The sequence below is a fragment of the Vespa crabro genome, chromosome 9 (genome assembly GCF_910589235.1).
Source record: "Vespa crabro chromosome 9, iyVesCrab1.2, whole genome shotgun sequence".
NCBI classification, from domain to species: Eukaryota; Metazoa; Arthropoda; class Insecta; order Hymenoptera; family Vespidae; genus Vespa; species Vespa crabro.
This window is the reverse complement of record NC_060963.1, coordinates 2,995,001-3,012,500: the sequence shown is the minus strand read 5'-3', so window position 1 is coordinate 3,012,500 and position 17,500 is coordinate 2,995,001. Positions and strand designations below refer to the sequence as shown.

At 32.8% G+C, this 17,500-nt stretch overlaps 1 protein-coding gene across 3 annotated transcripts in view; it reads left to right on the top strand.

Annotated features, from left to right (window-relative positions):
• The window catches only part of LOC124426505 (zinc finger protein 497-like), a 43,177-nt gene that overhangs the window by 23,273 nt on the left and 2,404 nt on the right, over positions 1-17,500 (top strand). The window contains exons 2-4 of one of the 3 annotated variants that reach the window (XM_046968248.1): positions 14,117-15,301; positions 15,969-16,732; positions 16,853-17,500. The exon at positions 16,853-17,500 is cut by the window's right edge and continues 2,404 nt beyond it. In XM_046968248.1, coding sequence (XP_046824204.1) covers positions 14,117-15,301; positions 15,969-16,732; positions 16,853-16,972 — 2,069 coding nt within the window. In that variant the 3' untranslated portion in view covers positions 16,973-17,500. Of the gene's footprint in view, positions 1-14,116; positions 15,302-15,968 lie in introns of all 3 variants that reach the window. The other 2 variants (XM_046968247.1, XM_046968246.1) reach the window with 2 other exon arrangements.

The window sequence follows — 17,500 nt, the reverse complement described above, 5'->3', positions numbered from 1 at the left end:
CCCCCCCCCAAAAAAACAAGAAAAAGAAAAAGAAAAAAATAAAAGGAAAGATAAAGCAACGCGCATATAAATCTACGCCATTCTCGATCTCTCTCGCGTGATTAACATTTATATATATATTTATAAAAAGTAGGTTCACTCTATACCCCCGCCCCGTTCCCCTGCCCTCCCAGAATATAAGCGAGAAATAGTTTGGAAATAATTTCGAGACATTTGATCAATTAAAAATAAAAAGTATGAAAGTGAAAAAGAAAAAGAAAAAAAAAAGGAAAAAGAAGTCAATTAAAAAAAAAGTTCGCATAAACATAACGTAATGGGGTAATTTGAATTTCGACGAACTAATTTTTCTTTTTTTTTTTCTTTTTATTTTTTTTTTTTAACGCCCGAAAACCATCAGAAAAAATATTTCCCGCGTTTTTTTTCTTTCTTTCTTTCTTTCTTTCTTTCTTTCTTTCTTTTTTTTTTTTTTTTTTTTTTTTTTTTTTTTTTTTTTTTATCCTGCGCGTTAATTAGCACAGAATGGGCGAAAGAAAAAGTTACTAAACGTGAAATGAAAATTTTTTATCTTGGATACATTTCAAATATCAATTCGATTTTTTCTTTTAGCGAGGCGATTAATTTAGGATTGCATTTAGACTTGCAGTTTTACGATTAGAGAACAGAGAGAGAGAGAGAGAGAGAGAGAGAGAGAGAGGGAGAGAGAGAGAGAGATAAATAAATAAAAATAAAAAAGAATTAAAATTATGAAATCAGTCCAAAAAAAATTTATTATTATTATTATTTTTTTTTTTTTCCCTCTTCTTTTCTTTTTTTATAAATAACGTACGGATCTTTTCAATCCGTTTAAGGATTGAATTTTGATCAATCCACTATATTATAAAATTTTACTTACGTCGAAGATGAAAGTCGCGAGATAAGTTGTCTTCCGACATGGTTCAACGAGGTAATCATTTTTTTAATCATATATATATATATATATATATATATATATATATATATGTAGATATAGATATACATATATCGATAGTAAAAATAAAGAAAAAAAGAAAAAAAAAAAAAAGAAAAAAAAAATTATTGGACCCGTTCGTAGATATATTATCGGTACACTATATCGATATCGGTCAATTTCGATTGGTTGATGCTACTCGTGAAATCCGATACAGAATACTTCTATCGCTCTACAGTTCTAATTGCAATGATATTCGGTTATCGTTAAAAGGGAGCCATTTAAATGACAAATTAAAATTGGAAAGACGAAGAAGAGAGATTGGCTCTGCTAGAGAGAGAGAGAGAGAGAGAGAGAGAGAGAGAGAGAGAGAGAGAGAACTACTTTTTTTATCTTCTCTCTCTCTCTTTCTCTCCCTCTGTTTTTTTTCTTTTTTATATCATACGACACGTGCACCAACTCTCTTTTCTTTTTCTCTCTCTTTCTCCTTTTCTGTTTTTTCTTTTTTTTTTCTTTTATTTTTTTTTTTTTTTATTTTTTTTTATTTTTTTTTCTTTTTTTTTTCTCTCTCGAGAAAACGGTTCTTTACGTCATTCATTCGAATTGAAAAAATAAGTTTAATTTCGATGAAATTTACGTACAAGTTCGATGTAAAAATTTCCAATATTTTCAAACTGAAAATCGCTTACTTCTTTTTCTGTTTTTTCTTTTCTTTCCTTTTCTTCTTTTTTTCTTTTTCCTTTTTTTTTCTTTTCCTTTTTTGTTCATACACAACAAAGTATAAGCTCGATGAAAATGTATCTTCGAAGAACTTTCGATATTTTCAATCTGAAAATTGTACTTAATTTTTTTCGTTCCCTTTCTTTCTCTCTCTCTCTCTCTCTCTCTCTTTTTTTTTCTTCCCTTAATATTTTCCATCATATTTATCGATGATTATTTTTTATGAAAAATTACAAATCTTTCTCAGACTCTCTGAAACTAGAATATTAAATATTTATATATATATATATATATATATATATATATATATATATATATAAAATTACGTTATAGAGCTTTTTGAATTCCTTCAAAATTTCGGATTCATTCTATATATATATATACACACGTACACGTGCGCGCGTACGTGTATATATTATTATATATAAAAGTTACATATATCTAGTATGTCCAGCGTTCCGGCTAAGAAATCTTAACTTTATCGGATATGTGCTTTACCGTGGATCCGTATAAACTTGAAAGCTCGCAGAAAGTTTGGTGAAAACGTTTCCAAGTCTCGGAAGTTCGACTATTAAACTACTTGTACTTTCTTCTTCAGAAGGCCTTGCTGGTTTTAAACCAGGCAAATCTTTCGGGTGCCTATCGTTCCATGTTTCTCTCTTCCAACAGTGTATATCAGTGTGTGTGTGTGTGTGTGTGTGTGTGTGTGTGTGTGTGTGTGTGTGTGTGTGTGTGTGTGTGCAAAAGTTTATTTTCACGACGAAATGAATTATCATCTAATTAAATTCGTATGTTATACGGGAGGGAGGAGGGACACAGGAGAGTTGGTAGAGAACGAATGGAACAAAAGAAACAAAAACAAGGAAAAAAAAAAAAAAAAAAAAAGAAAATAAAAGAAGGAAAAGAGACGTTCTAGAATAATTTAAATGTGGATTTTTAATATTATTTACGTGCGGTACAAATTTTTACATATTTTTATTTATATTAATTTCATTCCCTTTTCTTTCCCTTTCTTTTCTTTTCTTTTATTTTATTTTGTTCATGTATTTTTTGTCTTCGATATAAATTATTATACAAGTGTGTATATATAATTTTTTTTTTTTTTTTTTTTTTTTTTTTTTTTTTTTTTTTTTTTTTTGAGCAGAAATGGGGAAGAAAATATATATGATATAAAATTTATATATCTCAGGTTTATAAATAATTAAAACGTACGTACGCGTTTCTATGTTTTATTTACATTATCCCGAGATTTCGATATGCAATTTGTAAAATTGTTATATGTGTGTGTGTGTGTGTGTGTGTGTGTGGGTGTGTGTGTATTTTTTTTTTTTTTTTTTTTTTTAGCGTACATACATATTAAAATCATTTACTGTCGTATTTTATTGGAAAAGGAAAAAAAAAGAGGAAGAAGAAAAAAACAAAAACAGAAAAAAGAAAGTAAAGAGAAACGGAAGAGAGAATGAAAAAAGAAAAAAGAACAAGATTATATATTATTACATATTTATAGATTAAACAATCGAGTGATATTATTCGATTAATCGAAGGAAAATCGTATCGATTCGCTTCCTGTAATCGAATTCCTAGAGGAGCTTTTTCAAGTTTCTTCGAGGATCGATCGTTCATTCTCTCATTGGTCATGACGACGTTACGGAATTTCAAGCACGACCACTCATCTCACGAGTAAAGGTGTCCCCTGTTATAGCAAGCTAGCTAGCATGTACTGTCAGTTATGCGTTATAATCGAAGGTCCTTCGAGTGCTTCGATGTCAAACGGTGTACGATCGGTTTTGACGCGTCCTCTTCCCATTCCCTTTTCCAAGTCCTCTCTGTAACCGTACAATTTTACACGATATACGAATATAATGTGTGTCTGTGTGTGTATGTGTGTGCGTATGTGTACGCGTGTATGTATGTATGTATGTATGTATATGAAATTTAAAACTCATACGTAATTTTCTTAATCCTGATCCTCGAAGGACCAGATCGAATCGTAAATTTCTTTTCAAGCAAATTGATTGATTAATTGCTACGTATGTATTTACATAAATATCGATTTTTTATATATATATATATGTATATATATATATATAACTTTTTTCTATTTATCTTCTTTTTTTTTTCCTTTTTTTTTCTCTCGTTTAATTTAATATTTTAATGTTTTCGGTAATAAATGCAAAAATCCAATCAAGTGATTTATCTGCTGTATCACGATTGCTTTTTTTTTTTTTTTTTTTTTTTTTTTTTTTTTTTTTTTTTTTTAATCATGTATATTTATTTTATATTTATTATATGTATGATTTAATAATTTTATATATATGTATATAATTATTAAAAAATATTTTCATAATTTTTATATCTATATTGTGTTTTATATATATATATATATACACATAATATTTTTATGCTTTTCATCGTCATAAGAAAAAAAAAAAAACAAAAACAAAAAAAAAAAGAAAAAAAAAAAAAAAGGAAAAAAGGAAAAGAAAAAAAAAAGAATTTACAGTTTTCACTGTATATATCTAACGTTTAATTTTCTAGAGATTTTATCGAGAGTTAGAAAATCGATTTGGAAAAAAAAAAAAGAAAAGAATAAAAGAAAAAGAAGAAGAAACAAAAAAAAAGAGAAAAAAAGATCGATCGTTGATAATTAGCCGAGTCGAATTCGCGTCACAATTGGATACAAGTGTTGAAACAAGCTCTCCATAGATTTCAGTAATTATTTACACGTCTAAACAATTATATAGTTTTTTGTACGACGTGTCGAAATTATTTTTCCATGAAATTCACGATTATTATAATAAACGTCGGCCGTTTCGTCGAACGGAAAAGGTAGAAAGGAAAAAAAGGTCGCTTCTTTCCTCCATCGTGTGACATATGCGTGCACATGCACACAGATAAATATATAAATATATATATATATATATATATATATATATATATATATATATATATATATATATATTATTTGCGTCATCGTTACGCAAATATTATTTTCAGCGTTAACTAAATTTTTTATTTATATACAGGCGAAAATGAAAGAACGATGATCGTCGATTTAACATCGATCATTTTTTTTTTCTTTTTTTTTTTCTTTTTTTTTTTTTTTTTTTTTTTTTTAATTCTCCCGTTTCCATTGTAAAATTCATAAAGCGAAGGAAACTAAAATATACGTGCGTATCTTCTCTCCTTAGAGAGGTTTTCTAAACATTTCATTTCTTTCTCCTTCCTTTTTTCTTTTCCTACTTTTCTTTTTTCTTTCCTTCTTTAAAGTACGGCATCCGTTTGTTGAATTTCATGCATCGCATTTTATGCAACAATTTCTTTTTTCTTTTTCTTTTTTTTTTTTTTTTTTCAACTTTCTTATGCCCTCTCTCTCTCTCTCTCTCTCTCTCTGTCTCTTTCAAACACAAGAACACATACATACGCATATACATTCTATCCATCTACCTTTTTCTCCCTTTCTCACACTCTACCTATCTATCTATCTATCTATCTATCTATCCATTTATTTATTTATCTGTCTATCTCACGATCTATCTATCTACCTATCAATTTATTTATTTATTTATTTATTTATTTATTTATTTATTTATCTATCTATCTATCTATCTCTCTATCTATTTATTTATTTACTTATCTCTCCATCTATCTATCTATCTATCTTTTTATTTATTTATTTATTTATTCATTTATACCTCTCTATCTTTCTCTCTCTCTCTCCCTCTCTCTGTCTCATTGTCTCTCTCTCTCTCTCTCTTTCTCTCTCTCTTTCTCCCGCTCTTTTTCTTTCTCCATCTCGTGTAAAAGAAGGATTAGCCGCATTTTTTTCTCATAAAGGTACTGATATACGTTCAATCTTTTACCATTTCAAAGATAATTCTCTCTCGAGCAGACGATTTTGATTCGACGAGAAATTTAACGCCGGCAAACCGGTTGTAATGCCGACGAAACGTCATTCAAGAGGGATTCCCCGACTGAAACACGTCCTCCTCCCCTTCCTCCTCTTTCTTATCCTTCCCTCCCGTTGTCTTCATCCTTTTCCTCTTATTCTCCTCTTCTCCTTCACTTACCAACCATCATCCTCTTGCTCCTCCCCCTCCTCTCTCTCTCTCTCTCTCTCTCTCTCTCTCTCTCTCTCTCTCGCTCTCTCAGACGTTCTTTCTTCTTCGTATTCTGTCGCTAGAAAAACGCGATTGGATCGCGAGACAGGTACCGTCTCTCTCCCCTCTCTTTCTCTCGTTCAAACTTGTTGGGCCTAAGTTTCATGTCGTGTATGTATATATATATATATATATATATATATATATATATATTCGAAACAAGAGGAATGTCGTGATGCTGATCGACCTCAAAACGATATGCACATGATTATATACCAACCGAAAACTTAGCAACGAAGTTGATATACATACGTGTACAAATACATACATACAGAGAGAGAGAGAGAGAGGGAGAGAGAGAGAGAGAGAGAGAGGGTGGGTGGGGGGTTGAGAGAGAGAAATATATGCACGTTTCTATATAATCGAGAAAGTAAAACCTTTCTCTTATACATATACGGTACACTTTGCGATATCTATCAGTGAAATTAATTCCATATAATTTATATTTTATTATACGGATTTTATTATAGACGAAAATTCATTTAATATATTTCGACCTAACCGTGTATTTAGAACTTCTCCTTCTTTTTTTTTTTTTTCTTTCCCTTCTTTCTTTCTTTCTTTTTTTTTTTTTTTTGGTTTTTATAGAGCTCTTTTTTTTTTTTTTTCTTTTTTTTTTTAAGTGCATTATCTATATAATATTCTGAAATAATTGTCATTAATAGATATTTGTCATTTTAAAGTATCGACTTTCTTACGAATTTCTATCGTAAGACGGTATATAAAATATTTATTCTGCGTTTATTTTTCATCTTCTCTTATCGATTGTCGGGAAATAATATTTTGATAGGGGGAAAAAAAAAAGAAAAGAAAAAAAAAAAAGAAAAAAAAGGAAAAAAAAAAGGAGAAAGAAATTGGTCATATAAATAATAAGGATTTTTCAGTTACCATGACTATAATATATTTCGAGTATATAAATTATTCAAAATCTTTTTATTGTTGGTAATTTACAAAAAAAAAAAAAAAAAGAAACAAAAAAAAAAGAAAAAAAAAAAAAGCATTTGTAATCTTATCGAATCGAACATGCTTTTTATAAGTTTGAATATTTAGTTGTTTTTTTTTGTCACTTTATCAATCGATAAGAAATATAAAAAAAAAAAAAAAAAAAAAAGAACAGAAAGAGAAAGTGGTATATTAATAATGGACATTCTCAAATTTGGGATGAATATAAAATATCAAAGAAATAAATCATTCAAGGCCTTCTTATTTTAGTAGCCTAAAAAAAGAGAGAGAGAAAGAAAGAATAGAAAAAGATAATTCGAAATCTCGTCAGATCGAAAGTTTTATTTGAAAGTTTGTACGTTTAATTTCTTTCTTTTTTTTCCCTCCTTTTCTTTCTTTTATTTTTTTTTTTTCTTTTCTTTTTTCATCTTATCGTCCAATAAAAAAAAAAAATATATATATATATATATATATATTTATAAAGAGAAAAGTTCTTCGTATAAATTATTCCAAAAACTTTTTGTTTCAATAATTTAAAAAGGAGAAAAATTTTTAAAAAAGAAAAACATAGAGAGAGAGAGAGAGAGATAAGAAAAAGAAGAAGAAGAAGTAGAAGAAAAAGAAGGATGCTAAGGTTAGATAAAATATTGGATAAAATATTATTTATCCGGAAGAAACGTATCGCTTAAAAGGAATCTGTTTTATCTTTCGTTAAAAAAAGATCGTTCTACTCGCAAAATCTACTCGTTCTTTCCTTTTTCGGTTACACAATAATTCAATTCTTCGGTATAACTATGTACCAGAAAGAAATAAGGTTTTATTTTTGGTTACAAAGACCGATACGGTGTTTGTATGCGCGCCCAAAAGAAGAAGAAGAAGAAGAAGAAGAAGAAGAAGAAGAAGGAGCGTAACAATGCCGGAGGCAATATACAACCAATAAGAAGTACTTATATACTATACACAACGAAAGAACGACCAATTGCCCTTTGCTATATTTCTCTCTCATCTTCCAATAATCTTTTTTTCTTTTTCTTTTTCTTTTTCTTTTTCTTTTACATCTTCTACATCTTCTTCTTATTCCTCTTCTCATTGTATTGTATCCACAACAAACAAACAAACAATACACCGTTCTTATATCGACTATATACCACCAGTTAAACTACTCCTACTAACTTCTGTGTACATAAGGAAAAAAAAATATTTATATATATATATATATATATATATATGTATGTATGTATGTATGTATGTATGTATGTATGTATAACTATTCTTTAGATACGATTATATCAGATTGGTCAATAATGTCGAATGTCAGAATTTGTTTTTAATACGAAAATATTAATTCTTAATGCCAAAGGTCTCTTTCTTTCTTTCTTTCTTTCTTTCTTTCTTTTTTCTTTTTTTTTTTTTCTCATAAAAGTCTAATTTAAAAAAAGAAAAAAAAATGAATTATTCTTTCTCGAATCATCGAAAGTTAATATCTTTCTTTCTCTCTCTTTCTTTTTTCGTTTTATTTTTCATTTTTATTTCGAAATGTTATTAAACCAAAAACCTAGAAACTTGACTTACAATCCGAAGGAAAGGAAAAAAGATCGGAAGAAAAATAAAAAAAATTAGCCTGTTAATGTCTTGCGGGAGGAAAAAAAATAGTAATTCGATTTTTTTTTGTTTTGGTCTTTTTTTTTTTTTTTCTTCTTTAAACTTAAGGACTTTTGGCCCAGACTTTATTAATAATTCCAACATTATCTTTTATTGACCTATCCAATAGATATTTATATTTGTATGAATTATTGAAGCATCGTTTACGATCTACTATGAAATTGATCTGTGTATCTGACTTCTCGCATATTTTTTTTTTTTTTGGAGAAAAAAGAAAAAAAAGGAATATATGTGTGTGTGTGTGTGTATGCGTACATTAAAATTTTGATATAGTGGTAAATAATGCAACGAGGGATGGGAAATTTCTATAGTCATTGAATTGTAATTTTGGATTTAATGATATTCATTTCTTTTTTCTATTTTTTTTTTTCTTATTTTTTTTCTCTCTCTTTTTTTTTTTTTTTTTTTTGTATTTATTAAAATCAAATATATTATTTACATATGACCTAGCTATATTAAATCATGATCATTATTAAAATTGACACGAATAAATATATTATATATATATATATATTTTATTTTTTTCCGATATAGTGTAGAGATTATACATTGGGATATCTGACCAAGATAATAAAATTCAAAATATTTAGAATGATACGAATGTATAATTGGAATTTTTTAATGAATATAAATTATTCAGAACAATTTTGATCATTAAGATTTTTATTAAATTTATATTCCTCAATCAAATCGACGAACAATATATATTTTTGTTAAAAATTTAAGAAAATTCGAAATTTCTCTCTCTCCCTCTCTCTCTCTGTCTATCTATCTATCTATCTATCTATCTATCTATCTATCTATCTCTCTATCTCTTTTCTTTTTCCTCTTTATTCCAATTCGAAAGGAGATAAAAATATGTCACGCTTGTTTAGAATTAATCTAAATTACAAATTTATATCAATCAATCAATTTATAATCGTTCACATATATGTCATTTATAGATCGATATGTCTATTATATTTTCGTTTAATGTTATAAAAATTTTAAATCTACGTGAACGTAGTACGAAGAAAAATTCTAACTCTATATCTATTCGAACGGAAATAAAAGATTAGACGTATTACATGTCTCTCTCTTTCTCTCTCTCTCTCTCTCTCTCTCTCTCTCTCTCTCTCTTTTTCTTTCTATCTCTATCTCTATCTTTCTTTCTGTGTATGTCGATGATTAATACAGATATAATGATTAAGTAGGAGTCGGTAATATTCCGATAAACGACGGGAAGTGTCTACTGCGGCTTTAAAAAATTTTCTTTCGCAAACCGGCTCGTTATTATTTTTATTATTATTATTATTATTATTATTATTATTATTATTATTATTATTTTTCCTCTTTTCCTCTCCATTAAATCTGATCGAAGAAAGATAAAATCGAATGAAATAAGAAAAAGAGAGAGAGAGAGAAAGAGAGAGAGAGGGAGAGAGAGAGGGAGAGATGGAAAGAAGCAGCGAAGCAGAGAGAAAGTCGACTGGTAGAAATAGGAGGGGGTGAGAGGGGTGGAGGAGGGAAGACGTTCGAGAACGGAGAATGGCTATCGAAAACCGACCTTCACCGCGAAATCGGTATACTTATTTATCTTCGTGAACGAACATGCTAACGAACGACATACACGAAACTCGTTTTATTTTATTTTATTATATTTTATTTTATTATATTTTATTTTATTTCATTTTATTTTATTTTATTTTATTTTACTTTATTTTATTTTACTTTATTTTATTATATTTTATTTTATTTTATTTTATTTTATTTTATTTTATTTTATTTTATTTTATTTTATTTTATTTGGAGAAAAGAGATGACCAATCGAAAAAGTTATTGACGGAAAAAGAAGAAACAAAATCATTCTTTATAATGGACAATATGAATGTTCTTTTCTGCTGGTTTTTTTTTTGTTTGTTTATTTGTTTACTTGTTTATTTTGTTTCGTTTCGTTTGTTTGCTCTTTGTTCTCCATTTTTTTTATTTGTAATTTTTCATTCTTTCTTTATTTTTCTTTCTGTTTTCTTTTCTTTTTTTTTTTCTTTCTTTTTGTATTTTTATTTTTGATATCATCATTAGCGTTATAAAAGGTTATTAGGCGATCATCACAGAAATCATATTACTTTCATTTTTCGAGGTATCCTTTTTTTAGTTGTAATTTTTCATTCTCTTTTATTTTTGGTAAAATTATAAAATTGACTTTGAATGTCTCGAAATAGTGTGATCGATGTATAAAAAAAAGTCGGATGATAGGAACTCCTCTCTCTTTCTCTCTCCTTCCCCCTCTCGTTCAAAATGAAATTTTTAAATAGCCGATTCTAATTAATTTATAAAATTTTCAATGAAAGTTACTTATTTCTCTTTTCTATTTTTCTTTTCTTCCTGTTTTTCATTATCTTTTTCTTCTTCATTTATTTATTTATTTATTTATTTATTTTTTTTTTTTTTTTTTCTTTCTTCTAAATATATTCAGAACGAAAGGATATTAAGTCGAGGATGAGAATGTTCGTGTGATCATTTAAAAAATATAGAAAGAATATAAATTTTCAAATCTTTTTTCCTTACGAAATTTTAACCTACTCGATTCGAATGCTTTAGATTTCAAAGTTAAGATACAAGAAAAGAATTTCATTGAATTGATTGAATTATATATGATTGATAAAAATTATATTCTATCTTTTTTTCTTACTTTCTTCTTTTTTGTTTTTTTTTTCCCTTCCCCCCACCTCCCCCCATCGTAAAAAAACTCAATGAAAATGATAGAAGAAAAGAAACGTTGAATGAATTTTTCATGTTATTTTTTTCTTTCTTTCTTCATTTATTTATTTTCTTTTTTTTTCTTAATTAAAGCGATCGATATATTTTATCAAATATACGTAATTTCCTATATTCGCAATTATTATATATATTAATATGATAGATATTATATAATATCTTTATTAATTTTATTAATTAATATACATACATATACATATATATATTATTATTATTATTTATATTTATTATTATTATTATACTATTTATATAAAAGATAAAAATATATATATATGTGTATACATAAGCGTATATAAGCTTATTGAAATAACATAAAAGAGAAAGAGTATGATTTTTCATTGGGCTTATCCCCTTAAGATTATGCGATCAAATTCGCTAGCTAGCAACCTTATCCGAAGGTTATATACTCGTGAACTGGCTTACAAGCGATAAGATCACGATTATACAGCTCACGTCGCTTCGTATCGACGAAATTCTCATTCGAGTTGCTTAAATATCCAATAGAATTGGAATTTTCCTTTTTCTTTTCTTTACTTTTTTCCTTTTTCTTCTTCTTCGTCCTCTTAATTTTCTTTCTCCTTTTGTAAAATAACACGATTGATATATAACACGACAAAATATATTTGCTTAACTATATTCATCAGATATTATATCAATATTAATAAAAAAAATTCTTGTTATACTGGATCACGTTCAAAGAGTATTCGAAGTAGGTCAGATAATTTTTTTACAAACAATTTGATTACTCTCTTGCCTACGTGAAGTGTCTTTTAGGTTTAGATCTTTTTTTCTTCTTCTACTTCATTTTTTTTTCTTTCTCCCCAACAAATAAAACTGCAAGCCCAATCGCATGCTTAGAAAATTACGAAAAAGGATTTATCAATATTTAAGATCATCTGGGAACGTTCGATCCTCCTCCTGCATAGTATGAAACGTTTTCAAAAGACTTATGTAAAGTAGAAAAATTTGGGAGAAAAAAAAAGAAACAAAAAATAAGATTGATAACACACATACACACACACACATATATATATATATATATATATGTGATGATAGTATGAAAAAAGGATGAACGTATTTAATTCCTTTTTGTCGGATCCTCGTAGGAAATATAAAGATTTCTCTCGGAGATCTTATTTACATTATATACATATTACATATATAGGAGGGAGAAAGGGGAAAGGGAAGAGGAGGGGGAAAGAAAGAGAGAGAGAGAGAGAGATTCAAAGATAAAGTTCATTAGTTTAGTGTCGTCGATTTAATCGTGTAAGTTAGGTACGCGTGTCCGATGATCTTATTAATCGTAAAATATATATATATATATATACGTATATAAGAGATATCGTTAGAATTCTATAAAAAGAAATTAAAAAGGATCAACATCAAGAAGAAGAAAAAGGAGTAAAAAAAGAAAAGGGTATCATATATCGGTTTATTATATTTCGATCAATTAATGATTTCTTTCGATTAAACGATAATTTAATGATCAAAAATTGTTATTTTAATATAAAGTGTTACAATTTATTAATAAATTTGGATAAACTTTCCCTCGTGAATCGAAATAATTTGAGAAAATGATATTAGATATTTTAAGACAAACAATTCTTCAAGAAATTATATATACATATATATATATATATATATATATATATATATAATTAAAATTTTATTAATAATATATTGAATATGCCAGATTTAATTTAAAACGCTATAATAACGTGCACATATTATTTTTTTCTATTTAATCAGAACGTCGTGATATGTATAATCTAAGGGGGAAAAAAAAAAAGAAGAAAAAAAAGAAAAAGAGAGAGAAAAAATACATTACGAGTAAGTAACTAAATATATACGAGAGTTCACGCGCGATAGCGTCAAGAGATAAAAGTCAATTGCACCGCCGATGTATGTTCGTAATCGGGACTTAAAGAAAATCCATATAATACTATATGTATGTATCTATAATTAACATATATTATTATTCTTAAGACAAAGTTTATATAATACGGCTGACAGACTTCTTTTTTTTTTCCCCTTCTTTTTTCTGTCTCTACTTTTTTCTTTTCTTTTTTTTTTCTTTTTTTTCTTTTTTTTTTTTTTTTTTTGTCTTTCTTCTCTTTTTTATCTGCAATTTATATTCGATAACATTATTAAATATAGATCCGTGGGAATACATTAATCTTGAAATTAGTGATTAGATAAATTAACTAGGATTGTTAAGTTATTCATGATCTCGTAGATTCGTCGTACTGCATAACACGGACCATTGAATTCGCAACGTCGAAACCGGATATATATTAGTTCATGCGTGACCAAGAACGTGGCCAATTCGTTCCTGAAACGAAGAATATTGTCGTTAAACTTTATTGTTTTTACATTATTTTTAATGTTTGCGTTTGTAGTGAAAAAAGCTTAACGTCGTCTCTCTTCTGCGCGTACGACGATATCAAATAAATGATATTGGTCGAATATTTATCAAAGCCAATATTACGATATAGAATCGTATGTATGTATAAAAATTAAATCGTTATTAGGCATGAATATATATATATATATATATATATATATATATATATATATATATATATTCCTTTCACAATAAGAAAGTATTAGAGGAAATGATTGTGTTAGCAAAAGCAACGTGCAAGCAATTCGTACGGCGGTCAAATCGAAAGTGGAGCATGCCTTTGACGAAAACTTTTGTCTCCCTATCGCGTTAATAAATTAGATACGACGTTATTATCGCGTTATTTGTAAAGAGAAAAAGAAATCTCGCTTTTATACGGATTTATCGGTAACGTTTAACGCGTATCCAATCAAATACGTTGAACAATTACGAGGAATATTTCGTTCGATTTCGTAATGTGACTGTATTTTTTACGCGTACACGTGTACGTAAGCATGAACGATCGTTCGCATTGCCTGATTCCAGATACTGGCGCGCCCTACGTATTGTACAAGGACAACATGGAGAGACCCCAAGGGCAATGGGGCCCGGGGCCGGGATCTCTCCAGGACGGGGGACTGTATCCTCAACAGCAACAACAACAGCAACAGCAGCAACAACAACAGCAGCAACAGCAGCAACAACAACAGCAGCAGCAACAGCAACAGCAACAGCAGCAAGGTTCCTCCTCGTCCGGTAGTCCACAGCAGGCCTGTGGTCCTCCCGTCGAAGGAGAAAACGGTCCTCCGCCCTCGTTGGCCTCCCCCGTGCCCTCCCCTTATCCCTCGGCACCTCCCGAGCCTCAAGCCTTAACCCCGGCCGAGGACGATATACAATCTAATCAGACCACCTCTCAGCAACAACAACAACAACAGCAACAACAGCAGCAGCAGCAACAACAGACCCAACAACAGCAACAACAGGTTCAGCAACAGCAAGTACAACAGCAACAACAGCAGCAGCAACAACAACAGCAGCAGCAACAATCGCAGCAGGACCATTCGCCGCAGCAGCAATTGACGCCACATGAGGTGGATCGAAGCGATTGCTTTCCAGGTGCCGGGGAACTCCAACAATATCCACAACATTATTTCAAGGAGGCAAGGCCTCATCCGTCACCGTCCGTACCGCCGCACATGCTGACGCCAGGCGGTTTCTCGGCGTTACATTATTTGAAGCAACCCGGGGTGATGCTGACATCCCTCGGCCAAGGAGACGGCGGACCCGGTGGCCTCGAGGCTCACCAGTACGCGAGCCCAGGTGCGCCTAATATGGCGACCGGTCTACCCGACATCGTCCAGCAAAGTGGGAAAACGTCGAAAGGCGCTAACAGCGACCTACGCCTCTTCAAATGCCTCACCTGCGGCAAAGACTTCAAGCAAAAGTCGACTCTGCTACAGCACGAGCGGATCCATACGGACAGTCGGCCGTACGGGTGTCCAGAATGCGGGAAGCGGTTCAGGCAGCAATCGCATCTGACGCAGCACCTGCGCATACACGCGAACGAGAAGCCCTATGCTTGCGTATACTGCGAGCGTACGTTCCGACAGCGTGCCATCCTCAACCAGCATCTGCGCATCCACTCGGGTGAGAAGCCATACCAATGTCCGGAGTGCGGAAAACACTTCCGTCAGAAGGCGATCCTGAATCAGCACGTCCGCACACACCAAGGCGAGCATTTCTCTCTGCCTCCCAGACTCCCAAACGGGGGTGTCCATCCACGGTCGCAACCACCCACGGTCGCAACCCATCCACCTTTGCTATACCATCATAACGTGTATCACGATCGTTTCTAACGACGGGACGACTAACGACCCTGCATCTCTTGCTCTTTCTTTCTCTCTCTCTCTCTCTCTCTCACTCTCTCTCACTCTCTCTCTCTCTCTCTCTCTCTTTTTCTCTTTGTCTCTCTCATTTGTTCGCTCTTTTTCTCGTTTATTTCTTTCTTTCTTTCTTTCGTTCGTCGAGCGCATCCAAGAGCGAGCCGCGAAACGGAGAAGAGAAAGAAAGCTCTCTTTTTGCTAAATCCTTGCGGATTCCTTAGGCTGCTAAACTACCACTCTATACCTTACCTTACTTTACCTTGTCTATCCGAACACCGAGCCAACCAGAACCGACAACCACCCGCCCACCTGCCCGCCCGCCCACCTATCTACCTACCTATCCGTATCCCTCTCCCGCTCTCTAACATAAGCCTCTTGTCTTCTCGTACGAACGCGAATTATTATCGGATCTCTGGTTCGACGCGTTACGCTTATGGAGAATAACGTTCCTAGGGTTCTAAGATAATGGGAGAGATGAGCGAATCCAAATGACGAAGGTAACGTTCTCGTTTCAGACGTGAGCCCGCATCTCATCTTCAAGAACGGGATGACGCCGACGCTTTGGCCGCAAGACGTACCGTTTCCACCGGAGGAAGGCAAGGAGGAGGTAGCCTCGACTTTCGGCGACACGGACACGCAGTCGGGTGCGTTTAGTCCCGCGCCAGACGCGAATTCCATCCAGTATCCGGCATACTTCAAAGACCCGAAAGGCGGTAATCACGCGGTGTTCGGTGCCGGTGGTTCGAGCAGTTTCGGCGCGCTACAATATATAAAACAGCAAGGGGGTAGCAAGAGCTGCCTACCGGACGTGATACAGCACGGTCGTTCCGCGGGAATGCCTCTTTACGTTCGTTGTCCGATCTGTCAGAAGGAGTTTAAACAAAAGTCGACTCTACTACAGCACGGTTGCATACACATCGAGTCGAGACCTTATCCCTGTCCGGAGTGTGGCAAGAGGTTCAGGCAACAGTCCCACCTCACTCAGCATTTGCGCATTCACACGAACGAAAAACCATACGGTTGCGTTTACTGCGGCCGTAATTTCCGACAGCGTACTATTCTTAATCAGCATCTGCGCATTCACACAGGCGAGAAACCGTACAAGTGTCAACAGTGCGGCAAGGACTTTCGTCAAAAGGCGATATTGGACCAGCACACGCGTACACATCAGGGCGATCGGCCGTTTTGCTGTCCAATGCCAAACTGTAGGCGACGATTCGCGACCGAGCCGGAGGTTAAGAAGCACATCGACAACCATATGAATCCGCACGCGGCAAAGGTGCGTAGGAACTCGAGCAGCGACGCGAAAGCACCCGGTACGCCTACCGGTTTAGGACCCGTGCCGGTACCGCGCGGCCTTACACCTACCGTTGTTAAGCCCGAGCTATACTTTCCTCAGTGTTACGCGCCCGCGTTCAATCATCAGCCGCCGGTATCGACTGCACAGTTCCCCGGTCAGACGAACGGGGTATCCGTGGCTGGCGAGTTCAAACCACCTAGCGGACTGCCGCCCCAGTGACTAACCGTCCATCCTGCCGCCTACTAGCAAGCAGGAATACCGCTGACGTTTCAGCGATCCTTTGCTCATCGCTTCGAGGCCGGGCCAACCGCCGCCGTTGCCGCCGTCGCCGCCGTCGTCGCCACCGCCTCCACCACCATTGCCACCACCTCAAACGTCACCACCTCCAACGACAGATGCGGACAGCAGCAGCTGATTCAGTAACGCATTCTCTACGATCTCTACGATCTTTTACGATCCTCTTCCTCGACTATCTTGTTCGGCCAACCTACCTTCTTACCAATCCACCCACCTACCAACCTACCTATCATACTTACTACCTATCTATCACTTATCGCCTTTCCTTTCGAAACCGACGACGCTCGGTCAAACAGAAGAAAGATTACCAGCGATAACAAACTCTCGTCTCTTCCTCCGTACGTATTTTTTATATCGTTCGATCGACGGGTCTCGCCTTTCTTTCCTTCCTATGGCGCTCATACTATCCGATCATTTTAAACTCTTGGGATAAACGGCTTCAGTACATGT